The 20191-nt window shown below is 56.3% G+C and overlaps 1 protein-coding gene and 1 long non-coding RNA gene across 2 annotated transcripts; one reads left to right on the top strand and one right to left on the bottom strand.

Annotated features, from left to right (window-relative positions):
• The first annotated feature begins 518 nt into the window (after window positions 1-518).
• Window positions 519-20075, top strand: LOC139829205 (uncharacterized). Its single transcript, XR_011741589.1, has 3 exons — window positions 519-785; window positions 15257-15452; window positions 19447-20075. It is a non-coding gene; the product is annotated as an uncharacterized lncRNA (long non-coding RNA).
• On the bottom strand, window positions 7768-13341 carry COMMD7 (COMM domain containing 7). Its single transcript, XM_065850221.2, has 9 exons — window positions 13163-13341; window positions 11994-12047; window positions 11803-11905; window positions 10181-10237; window positions 10064-10101; window positions 9408-9498; window positions 9235-9284; window positions 8685-8733; window positions 7768-8147 (listed from the first exon to the last, which is right to left on the bottom strand). The coding sequence occupies exons 1-9, from the start codon at window positions 13244-13246 to the stop codon at window positions 8071-8073; spliced, it is 603 nt and encodes a 200-aa protein (XP_065706293.1). The 5' UTR covers window positions 13247-13341; the 3' UTR covers window positions 7768-8070.
• Window positions 20076-20191: the final 116 nt, after the last annotated feature.

Raw genomic sequence — 20191 nt, 5'->3', positions numbered from 1 at the left:
CCCACCAGAGCCCCAGCACGCCCAGGCTACCCGCAGCCCCACCCCACAGGGCTCATCTACAGAGCTGGAGAAGGTGCCGCTGGCATCTGTGCCTTCATGTTTTCACCAGGGCTGAAAAGCACACCAGTCACCACACTCAAACGCCGGTTCCTGTGCGGGTGCCCCAGTGGGGTCTGGGGACTTTGGCACTGCTCCTGCAGCTCAGCGTGACACGGGCTGTGCCTGCCGAACAGATGGCAGCAGCGCAGCCAGCGCTGCCACAGCCGGTTTGGTGGCAGGGGGTACCTGCTGCCCTCTGGCCGGGCTGTCACGCCGGGAGTGGAGAGCTGTGCCCCAGCCCTCCCGAGGGGCCCTGGGGAGGGTTGTTTGCAGAATGGCAGCTACAAGGGCAGACTCTGCTCCAGGCAGCTCTGGGGTAGCGGCGCAGGGATCAGCAGCAATAAAAGCTCTGTGAGCCCTTTGTGCTGTGCCGTGTTTAGGCAATGCTGTCTATCACAGGGCAGCAGATCCTCCATTTGGTGTGGTTGGGTTTTTTTTTGTGCCCCTGGCTCATGGGAGCCCTGCTGGGAGGAAAGTGATAGACAAAAGCCAAACCAGCTGCAGGAGGGAGAAACATTTCTGGGTGAGCCCTTGGGTGGGAGGGATTGGGAACTCCTGGAAGCTGGGCTGGGGCAGGCTGCGAAGCAGGCTGGAAACTGGGCGCCTCATGGCAGGAACCTCCTTGGGAGGGGATGCAGCTGGAGCTGGAGGCAGAGCAGGAGCACACAGCAGGCAGGGAGGCCATGGTGAGTGAGCCGCGGTTATTCACAGCACTGTTATTACAGCCACCCATTTCTGACACCCTCGGTGAGGTGGGAGCAGGATGTGCTCCAAGAAAATGTGATTGCTGGGTCCTGCCACTTGGCTCAGTGCTCGCTGTGGGGTGCAGATGGAGCTGGCAGCACCTCGGCCGTGCTGTCTGGAGGGTGACGAGGTGGCGGAGGGGAAGGCAGGACTCGTCCTCTGCGGGAGGGGCTGGACAGGGGAACAGAGCTGACGCCGGGAGGGATGGTGATGGGAGGGATGGTGATGGGGAGAGGAGTGGCAGCCGCTGGGCTGGCTGCAGTCTCTGACCTCCCTGCTGCAGCCCTGCCTCAGCCAGGAGGGCTTTTTCCTTCTTCCCCTGGGGTAGAAGGAGCAACGGGCTTGTCACCTGCAAGGGACAGACATGCCACCTGCACGCTGCTCCTGTTGGTGCTGCTGTGCTTGGATCCATGTGTCCAGCAGCCCTCCAAGTCCTATGCGGTGTCTGGGCTTGGCCTGGCTTTCCCCTCTGATCTCTCTGCTTCTGGCTGTAAGGTTGGTTTCTAGGCAGAGCCTTGAAAATGACATGCATACAAGTACTAAAAAAAGCATAATTTTATTCAATAACTGCATTGTGTGCTCAGAATTCGCTTATATGTGAGATGGATCAAGTAGAAAAGCTGGTGAGAAGGCGTGTGCTCCCCCTCTCTGTAACCTGCTCCAGCAGCTCTGTGCCCGCAGCTGGGGTGGGGGCAGCTCTGGCTCCAGCCCTGTGACCTCATGTCCCTTGTGTCCCTCCCAGGCAGCAGGACTTCGGCTGCACCAGCTTGTGGGGCTGTGCCTGACCCCAGGTGTCCCTGGCTCTGCACCGAGGATGGCGGTGAAGGGTCCAGCATCCGCAGGCATTCAGCCACCCCCTCGTCCCGTGTTCTGTCCTTGCTACATCCTCAGCTCCAGCCTTGCAGGGGCCACTTGCAGACGGGGCCCTGGGCACCCCTCAGTGTCCCACACACCCCACTTTTGTGTGTGTGTATGTATATATATATATGTATATTTACAGCCAGTTCCTCGGTAGTGGAAGCTAAAAATACCACCTGGCTGGGTAACCAGCTGCTGTGAGGTGGCCCCCAGCAAGGCTGTGTTTCTCCCTATTATTGTTTTTAACCTGCTTTTAGCAAAGCCAACCCAAATGATGAGCCACCCGATGTGGCACATCGTGGGGTGCTTGGACACGCTCAGGCACCATCCCCAGGCAATAGCACGGAATAGGGACAGTTGGTTTTCATTTTTGTTGCATTTAGAATAAATGCGGACAGCGAATAGGGGGTGTGCTGCCGTGACACGGCTCCAGCCCCCAGCCCGGGGGCTGCGCTGGGGGCGGTGGGGCAGGACCGGGTGCTCCCGGGGCCCCCGGCCGGGAAAGCACTTGTGGGGGCTGTGGGGGAGATGGTGCTGTTGGCTGCCGGGGGGAGGGATTGGGGGACGGGGAGCGGATTGGGGAGGGGTGGAGGGAGAAGAATGCTCGGAGGGAAGGGGGCGGCCGGTGGAGGGAGGGAAGCGGGTGGGGGGGCAGGGATGCCCGGGGGATGCAGAGAGGGGATCGGGGGACGGAGGGCGGGAGGGGGAGGGATGCGGGAGCGATGCCCGGAGGATGGAGGGCGCAGGGCGGGGAGCCCGGGGGGTGGGAACGGGATGGGGGCGGGGGGGGGAATGGGGGGAGCGCGGAGCTGCGCGGTGCTCTGGCGCCCTCTGCTGGTCCGCGCTGCGCACCGCGGCGGGGGGTGCGGGGGCAGCGCCCGGTCACCGCGGTGCCTTGAGTTTGCGGGGGCTCAGCAGCGATGTGATGCGTAGAGGAAAATGGGGGTCCTGCCGGAGGGCCCCCCGCCCCCAAACCCTGCCCCGCGGGGCTCCGGAGCTGGGAAGATGGAGCTGCCCCGGCTGGTGGTGCCCGGGGAGCGCTGCCTGCACCCCCCACCCGCAGCAGGGACGGCCCCCAGCCCCAGGGACAGTGGCTCTGGCCAGCCCGGGGATGCTGTGGAGCAGGAGCCCAGCAAGGAAAGGGCCCTTGACCTTGCTTGCAGCCCCCACACTGTCACGGAGACGCAGGCAGTGCTGTGGTGCCTGTAGGGAGCAGAGCTTGCAGCCGCCTCAGCCAAGCAGCCTCCTGCATGCAGGGTCCCGCTGGTCGTTCACCATCCCATCCCGCTGCGAAACAGAGCTCGGCGAAGGACTTTGGCTCGGCTGCTGACGGGGACATGCAGCCCTGAAACCCGACCTGAGAGGACCATGTGCAGGGGCTGGTGCTACCTCGGGCTCAGTGCTGCTGTTGGGGATGTGGGCAATGCTCGGGGTAGGGGGGGATGCTGTGGCACAGAGGCCAGCATGGGGATGGCACAGGGGCTCCTTTGCCTGGTGTTTCGCAGCAGCCGATCACTATCGGGACCTGTTAAGAGTACGCATTCAAACAAAGATATTCCCCGGTTCTGCGAGGTGCGTCAGCAGCACAAGGGTTAACCCTGCTTTCCCTCTTGTGCCATGGCGAACTCGGTGGTGTGGTCGGGGATAACCTCGTTAGCGGCTGCGCTGCCGCAGCGATGCCCCTGGGACAGAGCAGCCCTATAAAATGGAGCTGTGTGGAAATGGGAGCTGAGCCGTCTCAACTGGCAGGACGATCCCACCACCACACGGGAGCCTGTGGCCCCTCGGGGGGTCACAGAGGGGAGCAGCAGGACCAGGCTGTGGGGACAGGATGGGTTTGTCACAGCAGTCTCAGGTGCTGCTACCCAAGCTGTGCCCAAAAGGGAAGCATTTGCAATAGGGTGCTGTGAGGGGCCAGCTCAGCCTGGCCGCCAGCTTGAGGGGCTCCTCTCTGGGCTGGGCTCTGAAATGGCGCCCGAGACCTGGCTGCTCCTCGGCGTCCTGCAGAGCAGGCTCAGGACCGGGCTCAGGGCTCAGGGCTGGGCTCAGGGCTGGCGTGTGGGTGCACACAAGGACCTCAGCACCTCCTGTCAGGGCACCCCCACTGTGCCCGCAGCACAGCCCCAAGCCCCACAGTTTGTCTGAGGCAGCCTGGTGATCCCTCTGGCTCTGCTCTTTCCTGGATGGGCTGGTGAGCTCCCACCGTCCTTCTCGGGGGGTGGTGCTGGTGCCAGTGCCTGGGAATTGTTTGCTGCCTGTGCTGTTGTGCCACAGGCCCCGTTTCTGGTGGCCACCTCCCCGTGCTCTGGGAGAAGATGGGTTCCTTATGCCTGCGCATTCATTCTCTGTGCTGATCGACAGCCTGCGGTCTGGCTGAGCAACCCCAATTGTTCCCAGTGTGCCTGGACAAAGAAGTGCCTAGAGAGATGGCAAGGCTTAGGAGAAGAGGACATGCTAGGAATATTTCCACTGCCTTGGACACCACCAGTTTTTTTCTCCCCGTCTGCAAGAATGGGAGGCAGCAGCCCAGTTTCACAGGCAGGGTGGGATCCGTCCCTGCCCATCCCAAGCAGGATGGGTATGGGAGAAGCTGGTCCCAAGGCAGGCGAGGGTTGGTCCTGGGGCGCGTGTCCTCAGCAGTGGCTCGATGCTGCACCGAGCGTGATACTCGCCAGGCTGCTCCCGGGAAGGGACACAAACGCCGAGGGCATCTCCCCAGAGCATGAGCCGGGGGGAGCCCCTGGTAGCTGCATGTCACCCTTTGTGTCCCTGTCGCTAGGGATGGTGTGGCACTGCAGGGTGGTGGCACTGCCCTGGGCTCAGGACTGCTGATCCCGGGCAGACAGAGCAATTTTGGGAGCTGGTTTGCAGCTGGTAATTTAGCTCAGTGACAGACCGGATGCTGCAGGGCCCCAAAAGCTGGAGGAACCGGGGAGGGGAATGGCATGGGGTGAGCAGGGGCAGGCCCGGCTCAGCAGCCACGCTGCTCTGGGCAGGATTAACACCGGCGTGGAGACAGCGGCTTCTCCTTTCCCCAGGGCTGGTGTTCACAATGCTGCATCCTCGCTGCTTTGCCTGGCCTGGGGCTGGTTCTTCTCCCCAGCTTCTCACCTGCCATGGCTCGTTCCCAGCTGTGGGACAACCCTGAGATTTGTTGCCCTATTTTGCAAACAGGGAAGCTGGGACAGGGATAAAACTCAAGCTCTCCAAGCCCTGGGCATGGAGCAGCTCCCGGCAAGGTCTGAGAAAGCAGGGGATTCCTGCGGGAGCTCTGCCGGCTCCCGTGACCTGCCCAAGGTCAGGCAGTGCAGGCAGCGAGTCCCGGCTCCTTCCTTCCCGTCGGCCCGTGGGCTCGGGGTGGAAGCGGAGCCTGTGTCTGCTCCAGCACCGCAAGCAGGGGGAGGGCGGCAGGCGCCAGCCCGGCTTTTGTTCTCAGGGCTTGGAGAGCTCCTTTGCACGTGAAGGGAATGGCATCGGCATTTGCAGTGGGGAGAAGATGCCACATCCAAAATCATCCTGGCTTTTTCAGTCATTAGCATCTGCCATGGCTGAGAATCACAACCGCATTGAGCTGGTGCTGGGAAGCGACAGATCCCACGGACACAGCCCCTGTCTGCTCTCGCACAGCTTTGCAGGCACCTGGCAGGGATGTGGGGGGTGTTGGGATGCACAGCGCCCGTCACAGCCTGGGGACTGCTCTGCCATGTCCCCTGGGCTCAGGAAGAGCTGCCCACCAGCCAGGGCTGCAATAAGATGGTTCCCTGAGGTCACAGAAGGTTCCTGCTGCGGTGAGCAGGACTGCTCAAACATCTGAGCATGCGGAGGGGACTGCGCTGCAGCTTTTGCAGGACCGAGCCCCTCCCTGTGCTGGGGCTGCACTGCAGCTGGGGGGCCCGTGTGTGTCCCCCCCACAGCAGGGCTTGGTTAGGAATGGGGTCTTGCAGCACGGCTGCCTCCAGAGGAAATGGGCTGAGAAACCTCCGGGAGGCAAAACCGCTGCGGGAGCACAGGCGGCTTCACCCCAAGCTGTCGGAGGCCCTGCTTCCCCTGCGCGCTGTCCCGCAGAGATTAGCTCTCAGCTGGCTGGGCTTGACGGGAAGAGGCCGCGTGTGCCAAGCACGGCGGGGCCGCCCGGAAGCCCGGGTGAAACGGGCACCATGGCAGCCCCGGCCTTCCTGCCGTGCCCCACTGCCCGCTCAGCCCCCCAGCACAGGGGTCTGGCCCTTCACTGTTGCTCCATGTGCTGGCAGCCATGTGGCAAAGCCAGGGCTGTGCAGCGCAGGAAAGGCACAGCTGCCACGCTGCACCTCCCAGCGCCGTATTTGCCCCTGCCTGGCCCAGTTGGGACGGTGACCCGGTTCCCCTGCGGTCCGTGTCACCCCGTGTTGGTGCTGCCAGAGCCGGTGCCCTCCCCACAGCCCTTCCCGACGCAGCTGCCAGCTCGGCTCACGCTCAGCCAAGTATGTGGGATGAAAGGGGGTCCCCGGGAGCGCTGGTGGCAGCACGAAGGTCACGGCGCGTCCCGGCGGCGCTCTCTGATGCTGCTGCCCAGAGCTGCCCGTGGGGGTTGTGCAGCAGCATGGGGTGACCCCTATGCTGGGGTCAGTGGCCCGTGGCCAGCGGCAGCCCCAGCGGCTTCAGCCCAGCGGGCAGGGGGAGGAGCCGGGGAGCAGATTCCTGACCCACAGCCCAGCCTGGCATCTTCTCCGGCATCGCGGTGCGGCAGCTCCTGCCATAACCGGATTGGGCTGAATGGTGCGGCCCTGGCACCAGGAGGGCGAGGAGAAATAATAGGAATGGGCAGCAGAAAAAGTAAAGCAAAAAAATTCCTTTTGTCTTGAGAAAGCGGCTCTTCAGACCTTTTCTTCTTCCCTGAAACAGCTTTTTCTGGCACCTGAAAGGAGATGGAATATTTTAAAGGGTGTTATTTCAGAGGATTTAAAAAAAAAATTACCGTAATCATGTGACAAAGGTTGAAATTCTTGTGAACGGCCCGATAGACGGGAAAATAAATATGCAAATACTGTCAGTGGGTTTGCCAGCAGGATTCCCCGAGCTGTTTCCTAAACGCACAGTTCAGCCTATACGCGTTATCGGTTCTACTTGCTCATGCAGGACTACATGAAATGCAGTGCATAAAATCGCTGGGTTTTCTGCAGGCTGAAAACCTGTGGGTAGAGCTGTGACTTGCGGGGAGCTTTGCCGACACCATTCTCACAGAAACCGTCTCGTTGTTTGTGGCTTTAACTGGAAGCAGATGCACAGCCAGGGCTTGTGGTGCTTCTCGTCCTGCTGCACACTTGCAGGATGCCCCAGGACAGTGAATTACTGCAGGCGTGGGCTGGAAGTAGAGAGGATCTCACTAGTCCCAGCTTATTCCCACCACTGTGACCGTTGAGTGTGTCAGGGACACGGATGTGCCTTGGGAAACTGCGGTAGTGGAAGGAATGTGCTGTAAGAGGGAGATTCTTTCAGCTTTGTGCCTGCGAGGAAGCTACAGCAAGCGGGGGCTGCAGCAGACAGTTAAATCCTCCAGCACGGGGGAACCTCCATGCATGTAACACCTCCCACTGCCCCATGTGGGGTTGGGGCACCCCTCTGCTCCCCAACACAGAGCTCAACCTCACCGCTACACAACCCAGGAGCTCACGGCACCTGGTAGGGTTTGGATGTGTGCGCAGAGGGAAACGGGCTGGATCTGCCTGTGCCAGGTCACAACCTGCACATCGAGGAGCTGCCCTAGAGCCCAGCACACACACCAGATTGATCCCATCACCCAAAATGTTTTTCCCCCTATGCATGGAGACAGATGTTTGGTTGTTTGTGATTTAAAATCATCTATTAATACCACTGAGATACTTTTCCATCATGAAGCATGAGTGGGAAGGGTGTGATCAATCCACTGCTGGATACAAGTGAAGCAAGAGGCGTGGAAGTGAGCGCCAATGGGTCACTGGGTTCGATGCTCTCCCTGCTTCCCTTGTCCTCTCTGCTTAATCCTTCCAAGTTTGAAAACGATTCTTTATTTCTATTTATCCTTTTATCAAAAGATCAAATTCTGATATATATGGAGCACAATGGGAACGGGTTTATTTCTTTGCGATTTCAATACAAGTATCCACATATTTCTGACCACAATTTCTCATAATAGTGTAAAAAAAAATAGATGAATGGATTTGCAGCTGCTCTGAAACACTTGTTTGGGGTTCTGCAGGATTGATGGGTCCTTCTGGGCCATGACACCACTGCTGGTTGCATGGCCCCGTCTTTGCTTATCAGGGTACTGGTCAGCTGGGAAAGCGCAGATCTGCAGCCCCACACCGAGAAATTAAACATCCCGGACATACGTCAAGTCAGGCCTGTGCAGTTTCAGCTGAAGCTTTCCAGACTGGTTTTGACCCGTTCCATTTCATGCAGAAAACTGTAGAACTGGGGCAAAGTTAACTCTGCAAGAAAAAAAAAAAGGGATCAGGTCTTAGATTTCAGGTTACGCTTCCAACACTGGAAAAGCTGCACTGCTGCTGCCCCAGAGCAACGCGTGATCACCCAAGCCAGGCAGGACTGGACACTGGGACTCGCGGCAGCTGTTTCTTTACACTGCGTGGGGTTCCAGGCCAGGATTCCCTAAGCAGCAACCCAGCGCTTGGGAATCATTTACTTTCTTCCTCTGCCATGCTGCTCTGACCGCATTTCACGGCTCCATGGCATATCTGTATTTACTTACGGCCAGCAGTCAGTGTTTCCAAATGCTTCAGAGTGAGCGTGGCAGGGAGAGGCCAGGGCAGGGCCAGCCCCAGCACCCACCAGCGATGCTCCGGCACCCACCAGCAATGCTCCGGCACCCACCAGCAATGCTCCGGCAGCAACTGCTGCTGGGTCCAGCCCAAAGCTCCCCCACCTCCAACAGCACCCCGGAGCTGAGAGCTGCTGTTTCGCTTCTACATGCTCCCGTGTTTGCTGCCTTTCCAGAACTGTTAACTCACCTATGTACACATTTTCCATTTGGGTCCCTTTTTTAATCACCAGCTTCAGCTTGGGGGAAGAAAAAGCAGAAATATTTTAATTGAGAGGCCTGTGTTCTGAGCACTGTGGAAAGAGAGGAGTCTGCAGCGAGTTTCAGACAGGCAGACTGCTGGGAAGCACAGACGTCCCTGACCGGCTTTCCAGAAAGTGTAACTGTAGGAATAGATTCCCTGGGCATTGGGACAACCTCTGGAAGTCCTTATAAATGGTCACATTCCCCCTCCCTCAGGTAGTGTGACCTTTGCTGGGGTGAGCTTTATGAACAGCTTTTCAGAGCGGGCAACACTGCTGTGACACACGATGTCTTCAGAAGAGAAACAAGCGGCAGTGTCCCTGCTATCTGCTGGCAGCGGCACAGGGCAGACTGCAGCCGATGCCCCATTGCAGAGCTTTTTCCCAGCAGACCGAGCTTTTTGCCAGCTCCGCTCCCAGGTGGGACTTCCTTGTGCCCGCCCATAGCTTGTTCCTTAACTGCACTACAACCTGAACCCTCTGATGTAGGAGATTTACCTGTAAGAAGATACTTCCCACTTTTTCCAGTTCACTGCTCCCAGCAGTCACTGTGAGTCAGAAAGAAGAGAAGGGAGATGATCTGTTAGCTAAACTGTGAAATAAAAAGTTAGTTAGCTGAGAGCGGCTGCTGGGTTTCCCAGCCAATTTGGTTTGTGGTTTAGCTGTATTACCTCCAAACTTCCACTCCATATCTATCAGCTGGTTAATCATCAGCGTCTGCCCAACAGCCAGGCGTGTCAGGGTGGGGGAATTCACCTTCCACTGCAAGAGACACATGAGCAATCAGTTCAGAGAGACCTCTATTTATGTTACCTGTAACTTCAACAGAAGTCAGAAATGAGGCAGACTGATGGCAGAAGCCCAAAGTGGAGTGTGCAGAGGGGTAGACTAATGCAGTCAGGAGGGCGTGCAAAAATGTTGGAGTCCTGCTAGGATTTCCATCTGCCTTGTCACTTCTGCAAATGAAACTCACCGGTTTTGTTTTAACACTGGTTCAGTGTAACAATATCTGCGCAACAAGGCGTGTTTGTGTAACTGCATGACCCCAGGGCCCAAAGCATGCAAAGTGGGAAGACAAGCAGCGAAAGCCACACAGAAGTGCAGGAATTGAGACACCGATGAGGCAGAGGCCACGGCAAACCAGAAGTATCATTAGGCAAAGTGCTTCTTGTCATTTATCCAAGGATCTTCAGTTCAAAATTCTGACCTGGGTTTGAAGAAAATACCCAAAGTGCTGACACACCTCAGTATCGCAGCAGAGTTTTACAAGTTCCCACTCAGAGATTGTCATTTGTTAGCTTAAAAACAAGCAAAAGTGTATTAATACCTGTTCTGCAAAATAACTGGCTTTCTCTTCACTGAGGCCTGTAGGAGAAACCATATGAGATTACTATACGTGATAAATATTAATTATCTTTTATTTAGTGAAAGTCAGGTGACCTACCTAGAGCAATAAAATCTGCTCTGACTTGTTCGGAAGACAAATTCCTCTTCAGGGCACCTGAATAAACAATCCAAAAAAGAAAAATCACTTTTTACTGAGTCAAAGCAATCTTTAGTCAAATAAATAGAGGGCTGGAGACCCTGCGACAGAAGGCCTCAGTTCTTGGGCTGTGTCTTGAAACAAACCACAGCTCCTCAAGATAGGAAATACAGTTGTGCCGCCGCCGGGATCTCTGCGGATGCCCAGTGCTTTAAAAGTCAGGGCTCTGGGAGTGCCTGAGAGAGGCAGGGATTTCATTGCAGGTATCCATGGAAACCACAGCAGTGGTTGTGTTTTGAAGCTGCTGCTTTCTCTCCTATAGAAGCTTTGCTTGTTAAAGGAGAACTGTTAAGGCTGGCAGGCTTCTAATTTGACCTACCTGCTGTGTTTTGGATTGCGGGTGTGAACCTGTGCGTATAACACTTTCCCCTGCTGCGCCTGCCTCCTTTGTTCTGGGGCGCTGGCAGCACATGGACGTTTACAAGGATCTGTTCTCTGAAGCCAAAAGCAGGAATCTCATAAATTCAGAGACTGCCAGTCCCACGTGGCTTTCCGCCTGGGTAGCACACGGGAAAGTTATCTGCTGTAATCGGGGCCGGTACTGCCTGTGGCATCCCAGGGCTGAGGAAAAGTTACAGCGGGACGGGAGCCAGCGCACAAGGAAACAACGGGACTGAGCACAGCTAGGCCAGAATTGGGATGGGAGAAAACGCCAATTCCATGTTAAATACCCCCAAGGCAGCTGTAGGAAAGGAAATTATTCATTGCTACTCCTGAACAGAAGGAATGTCTTGAAGTAGTAGAATAAAAATTCAGAGCAAATGCAGGAACCAGTTGTGCGCAGCTTCACTGCTGTGAAAAAAGGTACAGGAACCCCAGGACTGAAGTGGGATAGCAAGGGACTGTTAATAATGAGCAGGATCAAGGGGATGGATGGGCAGCGGAGGCGCCTGATGTGTTACCATGTCAAACGGCAGGCACACCATCACAGTAATCTCATAAAGTGCTGGAGTCTGGGGTATTGAGGGGAGGCCCCTGCCCCCCTATTTATGAATGAGAAACTGCTGGACACATCAGTGTGTTTTTAAAACGACTGCAAGGACAGACATGTTCCTTACTCGGCCTAGAACTACACCGGTGCCCAGCCCATTCTAGAGGGGCTTGTATGCTGCCTTCTCTGCCTCAAACAGCAAAATTCCTTGTAGGAATTACAGTACTGGGTCACTGGGATGGAAGTTCCTACAAAGACTTAGTGCCAACACAGGGTCTGACAAAATGGATTTACAGCTACAAGTTAAACTGAGCACTGACAGAGTGTTGTGCTTTCATTTAGTGCATAAATATTTAAGTGAGTTTAGTCAAGCCTGTGAAATGTGTGTGCAGGCAGGGTGTAAAGAATACAAAGGCTGAGTCACCAGAGGTATTTCAACAGGAGAAATTTTGATTCTTAGATGCTAAGCCATTTGTTAGCCACCATTAGCACTTATTGTGCAGACCAAGCGCACTTGGGCTTCTGGAGACACACTCCAGGCATGGATACAATAGAGTGGCCTCGGGGTAGCATTTGCAAATGTATCACTTACCGTTGGGTACCAGAAGAATACTTTTGACAATGTTTTTCAGGGGGCCCAAGCTGATTTTATTCATGGTGGCAAAGTCTGAGAGCTGAGTCAGAAACCTTTCTACCTGTCAAGAGAAAGAGCCACAACACAATCTTATCTCCGCATGTTTATCACCAGAGAGCCGCATTCACAGCTTCTGTGCACTGTCTTACCTCCTTGGGCTCTGTCAGGAAGCGGAAGAGCAGCTCGATCAGTGCTGAGAATTGCTGTGAAGAAGCAGGACAGTGTCAGGGGGTTGGCCATCAGCACGTGCCACTTCTAAGCACCTGGCCAGCCCATCACCACCATCAGGACATGTTACACCACCCTGAGGCAGCTCCACCTGCCCCCAGCACATCGGTCCCATGCTGGGTGCTGGTGAGGTACCCCAGTCCTTGGCTTTACGAGATGCCTGTGGATGGGATTTCCTCATGGATGTTTTTCAGAACTCTCAAAGGGTTTGTGCAGCTGGTAGCTGGCACTGCACAGGGCTTTTGTGCCTCTTGACTAATCGGAAGCTGCTGTTCTATCCTGTGTAATCCAAAAACTCTGAGTGGGAAAAGACGCAAATATCCACCCTCATGTCTCACAAGCCCCAGAGGGTAAGCAGACTAACTTGAGAAAGGAAAAGAACTGGTTAAAGGTCTCATTGCTGGTTTTGGTTTTCTAAGCAGAGAGGCTGCCCATGGGCAGAGCACAGTGACTGGGTATGGCTGGCAGCTCTGGGGCTTGTCCTGCCCGGCCCTTGCTGTCAGCCGCCTGAGACCGCACAGGGGCTTCACCCGCGGTCCTGGCCAGCACAGCTAACAAAGCTGCAGCTCTTCCACCAACTTCAGCCTAAGCTGAACCTGCCCTTGCGGTGCAGCTGTGCAGCCGGGGTGTCGGTGACCTGGCACAGGCGTGTGCCGCCGGCCGGGACAGGAGGGTGCTGGGGTGGCGATCGCAACCCGAGCGCTGTGCAGTCCCAGTGAGACAACAGTGCTCGGCAGGACCCTACAGCTTGTGACAGGGCCCCTCCAGGGCCCTGAGTGCCCTGCAGCCCGAAAACAGTTTCCGTGGGTGCGGGGCTGCGCCGCCGAGAACGGGCCCTGCCCAGACACCCGTCCAGAACGGGCTGAGACCCGGCGGGACCCTGGCACCGGCGCCTGGGGGCCTGACCGGGGCTGCTCTGGGGGTGCAGGGCCTGGCCAGGCCCGGTGCCGGGGCTGCTCCGGAGCTGCGGGGCCGGCCCGGGCCGCTGGGGCCCGGCAGCCCGGTGGCTGCGGCTGCCCTGGAGCCCCGCGGGACCCCGGGCCGGGGCCGCTCCCGCCGCCGCGCCCTCCCCTGGCCCGGCCCGGCCCACCTGGGCGCTGAGCTGGTTGAGGTTCTGCATGTCTCCGCTCACCGCCTCCGGCACCGGCTCGCGGGTGAAGTTGAGCAGCCCCATGGCGGCCGCGGCTCCGCCCGCCCCGCCCGGCGCCGCCGCCTCAGCCTGAGCATTGGCGGCCGCACTTTCCGCACGGCCGCAGTCCCGGGATCGGGGGCGGCTGAGAGCAAGGGGGCTCCCCCCGCCCGCCGGCCCCTGCTCGGCGCGGCCGTGGCGCACCCCGGGTGGCCCCTCGGGCCCTGCAGCGGTGCCGGGGGAGCCGCGGGCGGCTGGCGGGACGGGGCGCCAGTGGCCGGTCGCCCACCCCGGGCTCACAGCAGTGCTAGGCAGTCTTAGAGAACAATTACTGTTCGCGGGAAGGTTTGGGACAGCCTCTTGCTTCCCTGGCCAAAACGAGCTGGTAGAACTCAAATTAGAGCTGCTGTACACACCTGCGTGCTTGTGCCAATGAGTGTTTACTCTTCATTCCACCAAGGTCTCCATCGCAGAGATGTGCAGCCACACGTGTGATTTCATGCACTTGATCACTTCCATGGAAAGCGAGTCGTGTGGTTGCTGGTGAGCGCGGAGCCCGAACTGCAGGCGAAGAGCGAGAGCTGGGTGGGTTCAACTTCACCTGGAGCTGGAGGTCTGACAGCTCAACAGTGCAAGTTGTCCTTCTGTACAAAAAAACTCAAATAAATTATTTTAAAGCCATAGTTTATAGGGTGATTTTTTTTTTCCCCATGAAAGTTCCTCTTAGGACCCAAAACTCAGGTGTGATTTTCCCCCTCCAGCTGCCAGTCCAGCACCGCACATGGCTGAGCCTGGACGGGCTGGTCTCGGTGACGGGTCCTGGGACAGAGCAGGTCCTGGGGAGCACAGGTCACCTCCTGCTGCTGGTCCCCAGGGGATGGACGGCCTTCGGGGGAGGAAGGTGAAGAGGCAGCTCAGCCGGTGAGAAAGTGTCTAGAAGTGAAAGCGGTCAAGGTTTCACAAGGAGATTGTCACCCGGATCACACCATAACCCATAACCCAGAGGTCTTTGATTCAGGGACACGTAGGAGGCCAGGTGAGTTCTGAAATCGCCTCCTTGTTGCTTTCACACGGGCTTGTTTCTGTCTGTGCTTGGGAGGAAGGTCTTGCTCCAGAAAACTGGATGAATTCCCGCAGAGGACAATGGAGCTGATGCTTAAAGCCTCCCTTGCCTTAAGCTGCTATTTTGCAGCTTTCCAAGAGCAGGAAAATCAGCTCTCCAGCAGTTCTTTCCCTATCAACTCTCCAGCAGTTATTTCACTGTCAGTGTGAATGTGTCTGTTCCATTTTGTCTGGGAAGGTGTTCGCTGGCTGCCTGGGCAGAGGGACAGCGGATAAAAGCCTTTGTGGAAGGTAAAACTGTGGCAGCCCACAAGGCTTCTGTTTTATTACTGACACTTTCAATTGCAAATGAGAGTGTAGGAAATGTTATAGTGCCTTTCATTGTGAAGATATGCCAGTACTGGTTTATAAACAGGGATTTAAGCAGCAAAGTACCACTAATGATGAGGAGTTAAGGAGATATTTACTGGTGGTCTGGCTGGAAATAGCATTCGGCTTCCTTTCCTTTTCCCTCTCCCTCCCAGCCCAGCTCAGAGATTTTGTCTTTCATGCTCACAGGGTGGAAATGGGCACCTCAACTGGACAGGATAGTTGCGGGGAGAAAAATTGCATGTGGGGCTTAATATTGAGGACACCTTAAAACAAGGTGCAGATTTTTCACACTGGAACAATTTATCAGGTTCTGTGGTGAACTGGTTGTATTAGTATGTTTAAAACCACAGTATAGGCTTGTCTCTAAAAAATAATTATTCTTAACTAAAATTAATTCAGGGAGATGTATGGACTGGTAGTGTGGGATGCCAGTGTGTGTGAACCTGATATTCCTGGACTTAAAATGTTGCATACAGCACTATGTACATTTTCCTAAGTGCAGATTAATAATTGCAATAATGATTGCACACTGTCAGAACCACCAAAATTAATTGGCCTGTACTGTGTGGCTGAAAAACCGAAACAAGGAAAAAGGCAATCCTCTGTCTGGTCTGTGTGCAGGATTAACCACGCAAGAGCTGTGTCTCTCGAGGGTGATGCTTGGGGACCTGTTCGAGGTTGGTCTCAGCACACGTATGAGCACTCAGGAGCTACAGCAAGAGGGAGAAGCCAAACTGCTAAACTACTTCCCAGGCAGCAAACCAAATTCTTGGGGAAAGCTGAGTGACAGGATCCAAGAAGAGGAGCTGAGGCTGAGGTACGTGCTCATAACATCCTGTTCAAACAATCAGCAGGAAACTGGGCATCCTGGGCTGCCGGTGTGGCTGAAGCGTGGCATCCCCATGCCACCAACCCCACTGTGGCACTGGCAGCTCTGCAGCGGGCAGCAGGCTTGGTTCGGCCAGTGCTCAGCTTTGAAAAGCGTTTGCTCCTGGGATTTACAGGTTGTGGGGTTGGTCACAGGGGTGCCAGGCAGAGAGCAGAGGATGGTCCCCAGCTCCCGCAGAGCCCTCAGGGCAGAGCCCCGAGGGCTGTCCCTGCCCTGTGTCCAGCAGCCATCAGCCCCTGGCCAGGCCTTTCTCATGCAGAATGTGTAGCTGATGGACTCATCAGAGCTGGGGGCACGCTGAGGACAGCTGTTGGGTGTTGCAGATATGCGTCCGTCCCTGTGCACCACAAGTACTGGAGTAAAAGCAGCAGCAAAAAGCAATGGGGGGCACACGTCACACACAGGGAAACAGAGTATTAAAAACGGTGAGCCAGAGGGTCAGCACACCCCACTTCAGATGCATTTTTCAGCTTAATTTCAGTTTGAAAAGCTTCCTCAGCACTTGGAGAGTGTTACCTGAGGAAAAGTCCTTATTATATATTCCCAAGAGATCAAATCCTGGGGTGTCATCGACCTTTTCTCTGATGCCACTTTCTATGCAAAGCTCTCAAACCCTTTGCAGTCACTTTGAGCTCAGTCTTAGAGCACCTTCCTGAACCTGGCAAGTGTTGCCTGCGCTTGCTGGCCTGAGAAAGGCCCAGAAAGGGCAGGAGCATGTAAACAAGCCAGGGGTAAAACCCAGGTGTCCTTCACCCTGGCCTGAGTTGCTGCGGCCAATGCTGAGCCCATCTGCTGTCTGTGTTCTGCCCATCTGCAGCGTGTGTCTCGGGAGAACATCCATCTCCATGAGCTGCGGGATGCTGGGACTCCTCCAGCTGCCTGGTGGGATGGAGATGGCCCAGCTCAAACTTCGGCAGAGTGAGTTCTGTTCCCAAGAGAGGCTGATACCAGTGAGATCCTTGAGATCAGGATTTGGTTTCCCCTGCAGTTTAACGCCCCTTCCTCTCTCAGCACTGTTAGCTCCCAGGTTATTGCTGCAGGAGCAGACAATTGCAAATGCTGCAAGCAGAGGTTGTGGCGGGGCTGGAAGCAGCACTGTGGGGCTCTGGGACACTCCTGCCTTGTGACCGTCCTGTGCCCGGGCTGCCACCCGCAGCGGGGGACAGTCCCTCACCGGGAGGGCTCTGCTGGCAGCCGCCCCGGGAGCAGCGTTTCTCGTGATAAAGTGTACATGCTCAGGAGGGCGGTTTGGGGAGGCCTCGTCACTTCAGATTAGGCTGTAGCAGGCGTATCCTGTTTTCTAGGAAAAAGAGGATTTTGCGGCTACCTTTGTTAGAGAGGCATTGAAGATTTTTCTTTGTGGGCCTTTGCTTTTGGAGTTTACACACTGGTAGGTGCAGACTTGCAGGATGTTCTGGTTACACAGATGACATTTATTTTTAACTTCATTTTTATTAGGGGGTTGTAACATGTGGTCCTGGCCAGCCCACAGGAAGGGCTGAAAACTTCATGTAGGAGGGATAACACTTCCTAGCTCCATGTAAACAGCGATTCCCCCCTGATGGGAAAAGCCAGCCCAGCTGCAGGGGGCTGGAGGCTCTGTTCCCACATGTGGCAGCAGGATGGGGTGTCCCCGCAGTGGGGACAGACTTTGCTCTGCATAGCCAGAGCGCAGGCACTGTGCTGCTGGGCGGCACAGCTCTGCCCTGAGCTCAGGCGAGATGCCGAGGGCAGGAGAGCTGCTCTGGGGAATAGTGATCAGGAGCAGCTGGGCACTGGGACCTGCCATGGAGCTGATGGAGCTGGTGGAGCTGGTGCCGCTGGTGGAGAGGTGGGCAGCCAGTGCCGAGGCTGAAGTGGGGGCTCAGGACACAGAGCTGCCCATGGAGAAGGAGAACATGTCCCACAGGACATGCACCAAAGGGGTCTTGCAGTGAAGACTGCCAGGCAGTTAAAATGGTTATTGCGGGCTGGGAAAGAGCCACTGTGCTGTGTGTACAGCGACACGGGAAACCCCAGCGCCTGAACTCATCAGAGGCATTGCCGCTGGCTCCAGCAAAGGGAAAAGTTCCTCCTGCTCCCTGCTCCAGGGTGGCTGGGAGAGCTCACAACTGTTTGAGGTGATTTAACAGTGCTGGTGCTTCTGCCTCCCTGCTGGAAGACTGAACAAGCACTGAGCCGGGGCCTGGCAATCTGGGACCCACAGGTCCAGAGATCTGAGGGTTGCACTGCCGATGGCTGTAGGCAATGACACATATTTGCTCAATGGCTTTATTTGTTTAGGATCTCCAGGCATGGTGTTTGCGAAACATGGAGCAGGTTCTGGCTCAGACACTTGGGTGCAAAGCAAGAAGCGGTGATGGGGGCCAGAGCATAGCTCTGGGTAAGGAACGGCATTGGTTTGCCTGACCAGAATGGCGAAAGAGAGTTTTAGGGAGAGATTTGAAGTGAGAGAACAAGGTGGACCGAAAGGAGCTGGGCCTGGTGCCATAACCTGAGGACACTGCAGAGAAGGCAACTGCTGAGCAGCTTTTGGTGAGGAGGAGGATTCAGGGTGGCGAGTGCCAAGTTGCGTGTGGAAGGGCTGGCACGGTCCCTGGGAAGCATTAATTGTGGAAGATGAGGATGAGGAGTCACTTCTGATGTGAGTTGATGTTGCCAGTCCTGCCTGACTCTGTTGTGATGGTGACAGAGTGGCTCTTGCAGTGGGTCGATCACTGGCTCCATGGATTTGAAATACCAGCTGAGGGTGGCCGGCCAGGCATGGACATGGCTTTTCTCGCCAGGTTGATTTCTGGCTGAAGCGCTGGGCAGCCCAGCTGTGCTGCCTGTGGGAGTCACTCTGTCACGGGAGGGATGTGTCTATGGCACAGTCTGCAAGGGGATGTGCAGCCCTGGCTGTGCTCCCCAGCTTCTCGCTGCTACTTTGGCAATGGAGCGGAGGAGCTTTGTCCCCAGGGCCGTGTCTCATGGTGCTGCAGAACGTGGGGCTGCCGGGGAGCGGTGCTGCGTTGCTCTGGTACCAGTCCGGCAGAGGCTGCTGGCTGTAAACCCTGGTTCAGCGGGAGCAGCCGAGAGCCTGACACAAGGTACCAGGAATGCCTGTCAGGAGCCTAAATACAAACTCCTCTTTAAAGGTCCATTTTTTCCCCATGAGATGACGTAGAAAATCTTGTGACTGTTAAGAAATAAACTTGCAGCATCTCTCTGTGGTTGTGTATAGCAGAGACGGGCAAAAAGGTCAGGGTTTGGCTCATAATCTGCCCATAGCTGCTTTGTTTGGTACCAGGCCTTTTTCACAACCAGTATGCAGAGTGTGCTCTCCTGAATTAAATGATAACTGAGGGGAAGAGACAGAAAGAGGCGTTTCAGCTGGGCGGGAGATTGATGGCAGGTCAGCGAGGCCAACAGAGGCAGGAAGGTTTCCGTAGAAAGGGAGAGGAGCCTATGGATGCTTGAAGCAAGGGCTAATTCCACCCCAATAGTGCCTTAGAAACTCTCATGAGCACAACCTGCAAAAGCATTTTGCTTTCCCAAATTTGGAAAAACAAACAGGAGTAAAATCTATCTGCTTGGTTTTAATCTGCTCGACAGAGTTGCAAATTAGCTATAGGTTTATGCAATACGTGTTTATTTGCACTGTAATCTCCAGTGTTCCCCAAGCCTCATGCAGACCAGATTTCTCGGCCCTCTCATTCACATGCAGGGCTTTTTTTGCAAACGCAGCCACATTTTTCACGCTCTTTTTTCGAGGGTTGGACGGGTGGTCTGGGGGAACCTGCTGTACAGGCCTCGGGCTGGTCCAGGCACTTCCCACAGCCTTCAGATATTTTGACTAACTGATGCATTTTTTCTCTTGGCCTTGAAAGCTTGTTTCTACCACACCAGGATAATAATATTATTTCTTCTTACTGTTTTGCAGTTTTCTGCGGATCTAGAAGTAACAGCAAGTGAGCAGAGAAGATTATACCCCACGTGGATTCTGGATGCTTTGTCTTGGGCAGGAGAGGCACAGACTGTTTTCCTGGTCCCCAGCACAGCCCTCACCAGTGTCTTGCCTCTGTACAGGAAAGGAAAAGAACAACCAACCAAAAACTGACTGTAAAACTAGTGAGGCTTTGTCTGCCCACGCCATGCTGCGCTGCGAGGGGCAGAGAGCTGAGGGGAACCTGTGGGCAGAGGGGTGGCTGGTGGGACCAGGGCTCTGCCCGGCTCCGGGGTGCCCCCTTACCCCCTGTGGGACTGCTTTGCAGCAGGCTGAGCTGCCAGGGGGCTCTGAGGGCCAAGCCCCAAGCCCCGCAGGGATGCTGAGCCCTGGGGGGATGCCGGGCACTGGGGGCTACACCGAGGCGCCTGCGGGTACCAGGGAATGGAGAACTCCAGGAGAGTGCAAGACATCGGGGGGTTGTGGAGCCCCGGGAGAGAGATGCTGAGCCCCCGAGAGGAAATACGGGGCACCGGGACGGGAGGATGCAGTGCACCGGAGGGGGATGCGGGGCACTGGGCGTTGTGGAGTCCCGGGCGATGCGGAGCAGTGGGGGACATCGAGGCGCCGAGCTGGGGAATGCGGAGCCCTGGAGGGTGCCGGGCCGCGGGGTGCGGGGCACTGGGGGAATGTGGAGCTGTGGGGGAGAAACAGGGGGACCAGGAGTGCGGAGCCGTGTGGG

This window comes from Patagioenas fasciata, chromosome 16 (genome assembly GCF_037038585.1).
Source record: "Patagioenas fasciata isolate bPatFas1 chromosome 16, bPatFas1.hap1, whole genome shotgun sequence".
In the NCBI taxonomy this organism is placed as follows: Eukaryota; Metazoa; Chordata; class Aves; order Columbiformes; family Columbidae; genus Patagioenas; species Patagioenas fasciata.
The sequence above is the reverse complement of the archived record's forward strand: the minus strand, read 5'-3'. Positions and strand labels throughout refer to the sequence as shown.

Bases quoted from the DNA above. Each gene is read 5' to 3' on its own strand.
- COMMD7 (XM_065850221.2), bottom strand. From the start codon at position 13,246: ATGGGGCTGCTCAACTTCACCCGCGAGCCGGTGCCGGAGGCGGTGAGC. The intron at 9,285-9,407 runs GTAATACAGCTA...TCTGACTCACAG, and splicing joins TATGGAGTGGAAGTTTGGAG to TGACTGCTGGGAGCAGTGAA. The intron at 8,148-8,684 runs GTGAGTTAACAG...TTTTTCTTGCAG, and splicing joins AATGGAAAATGTGTACATAG to AGTTAACTTTGCCCCAGTTC.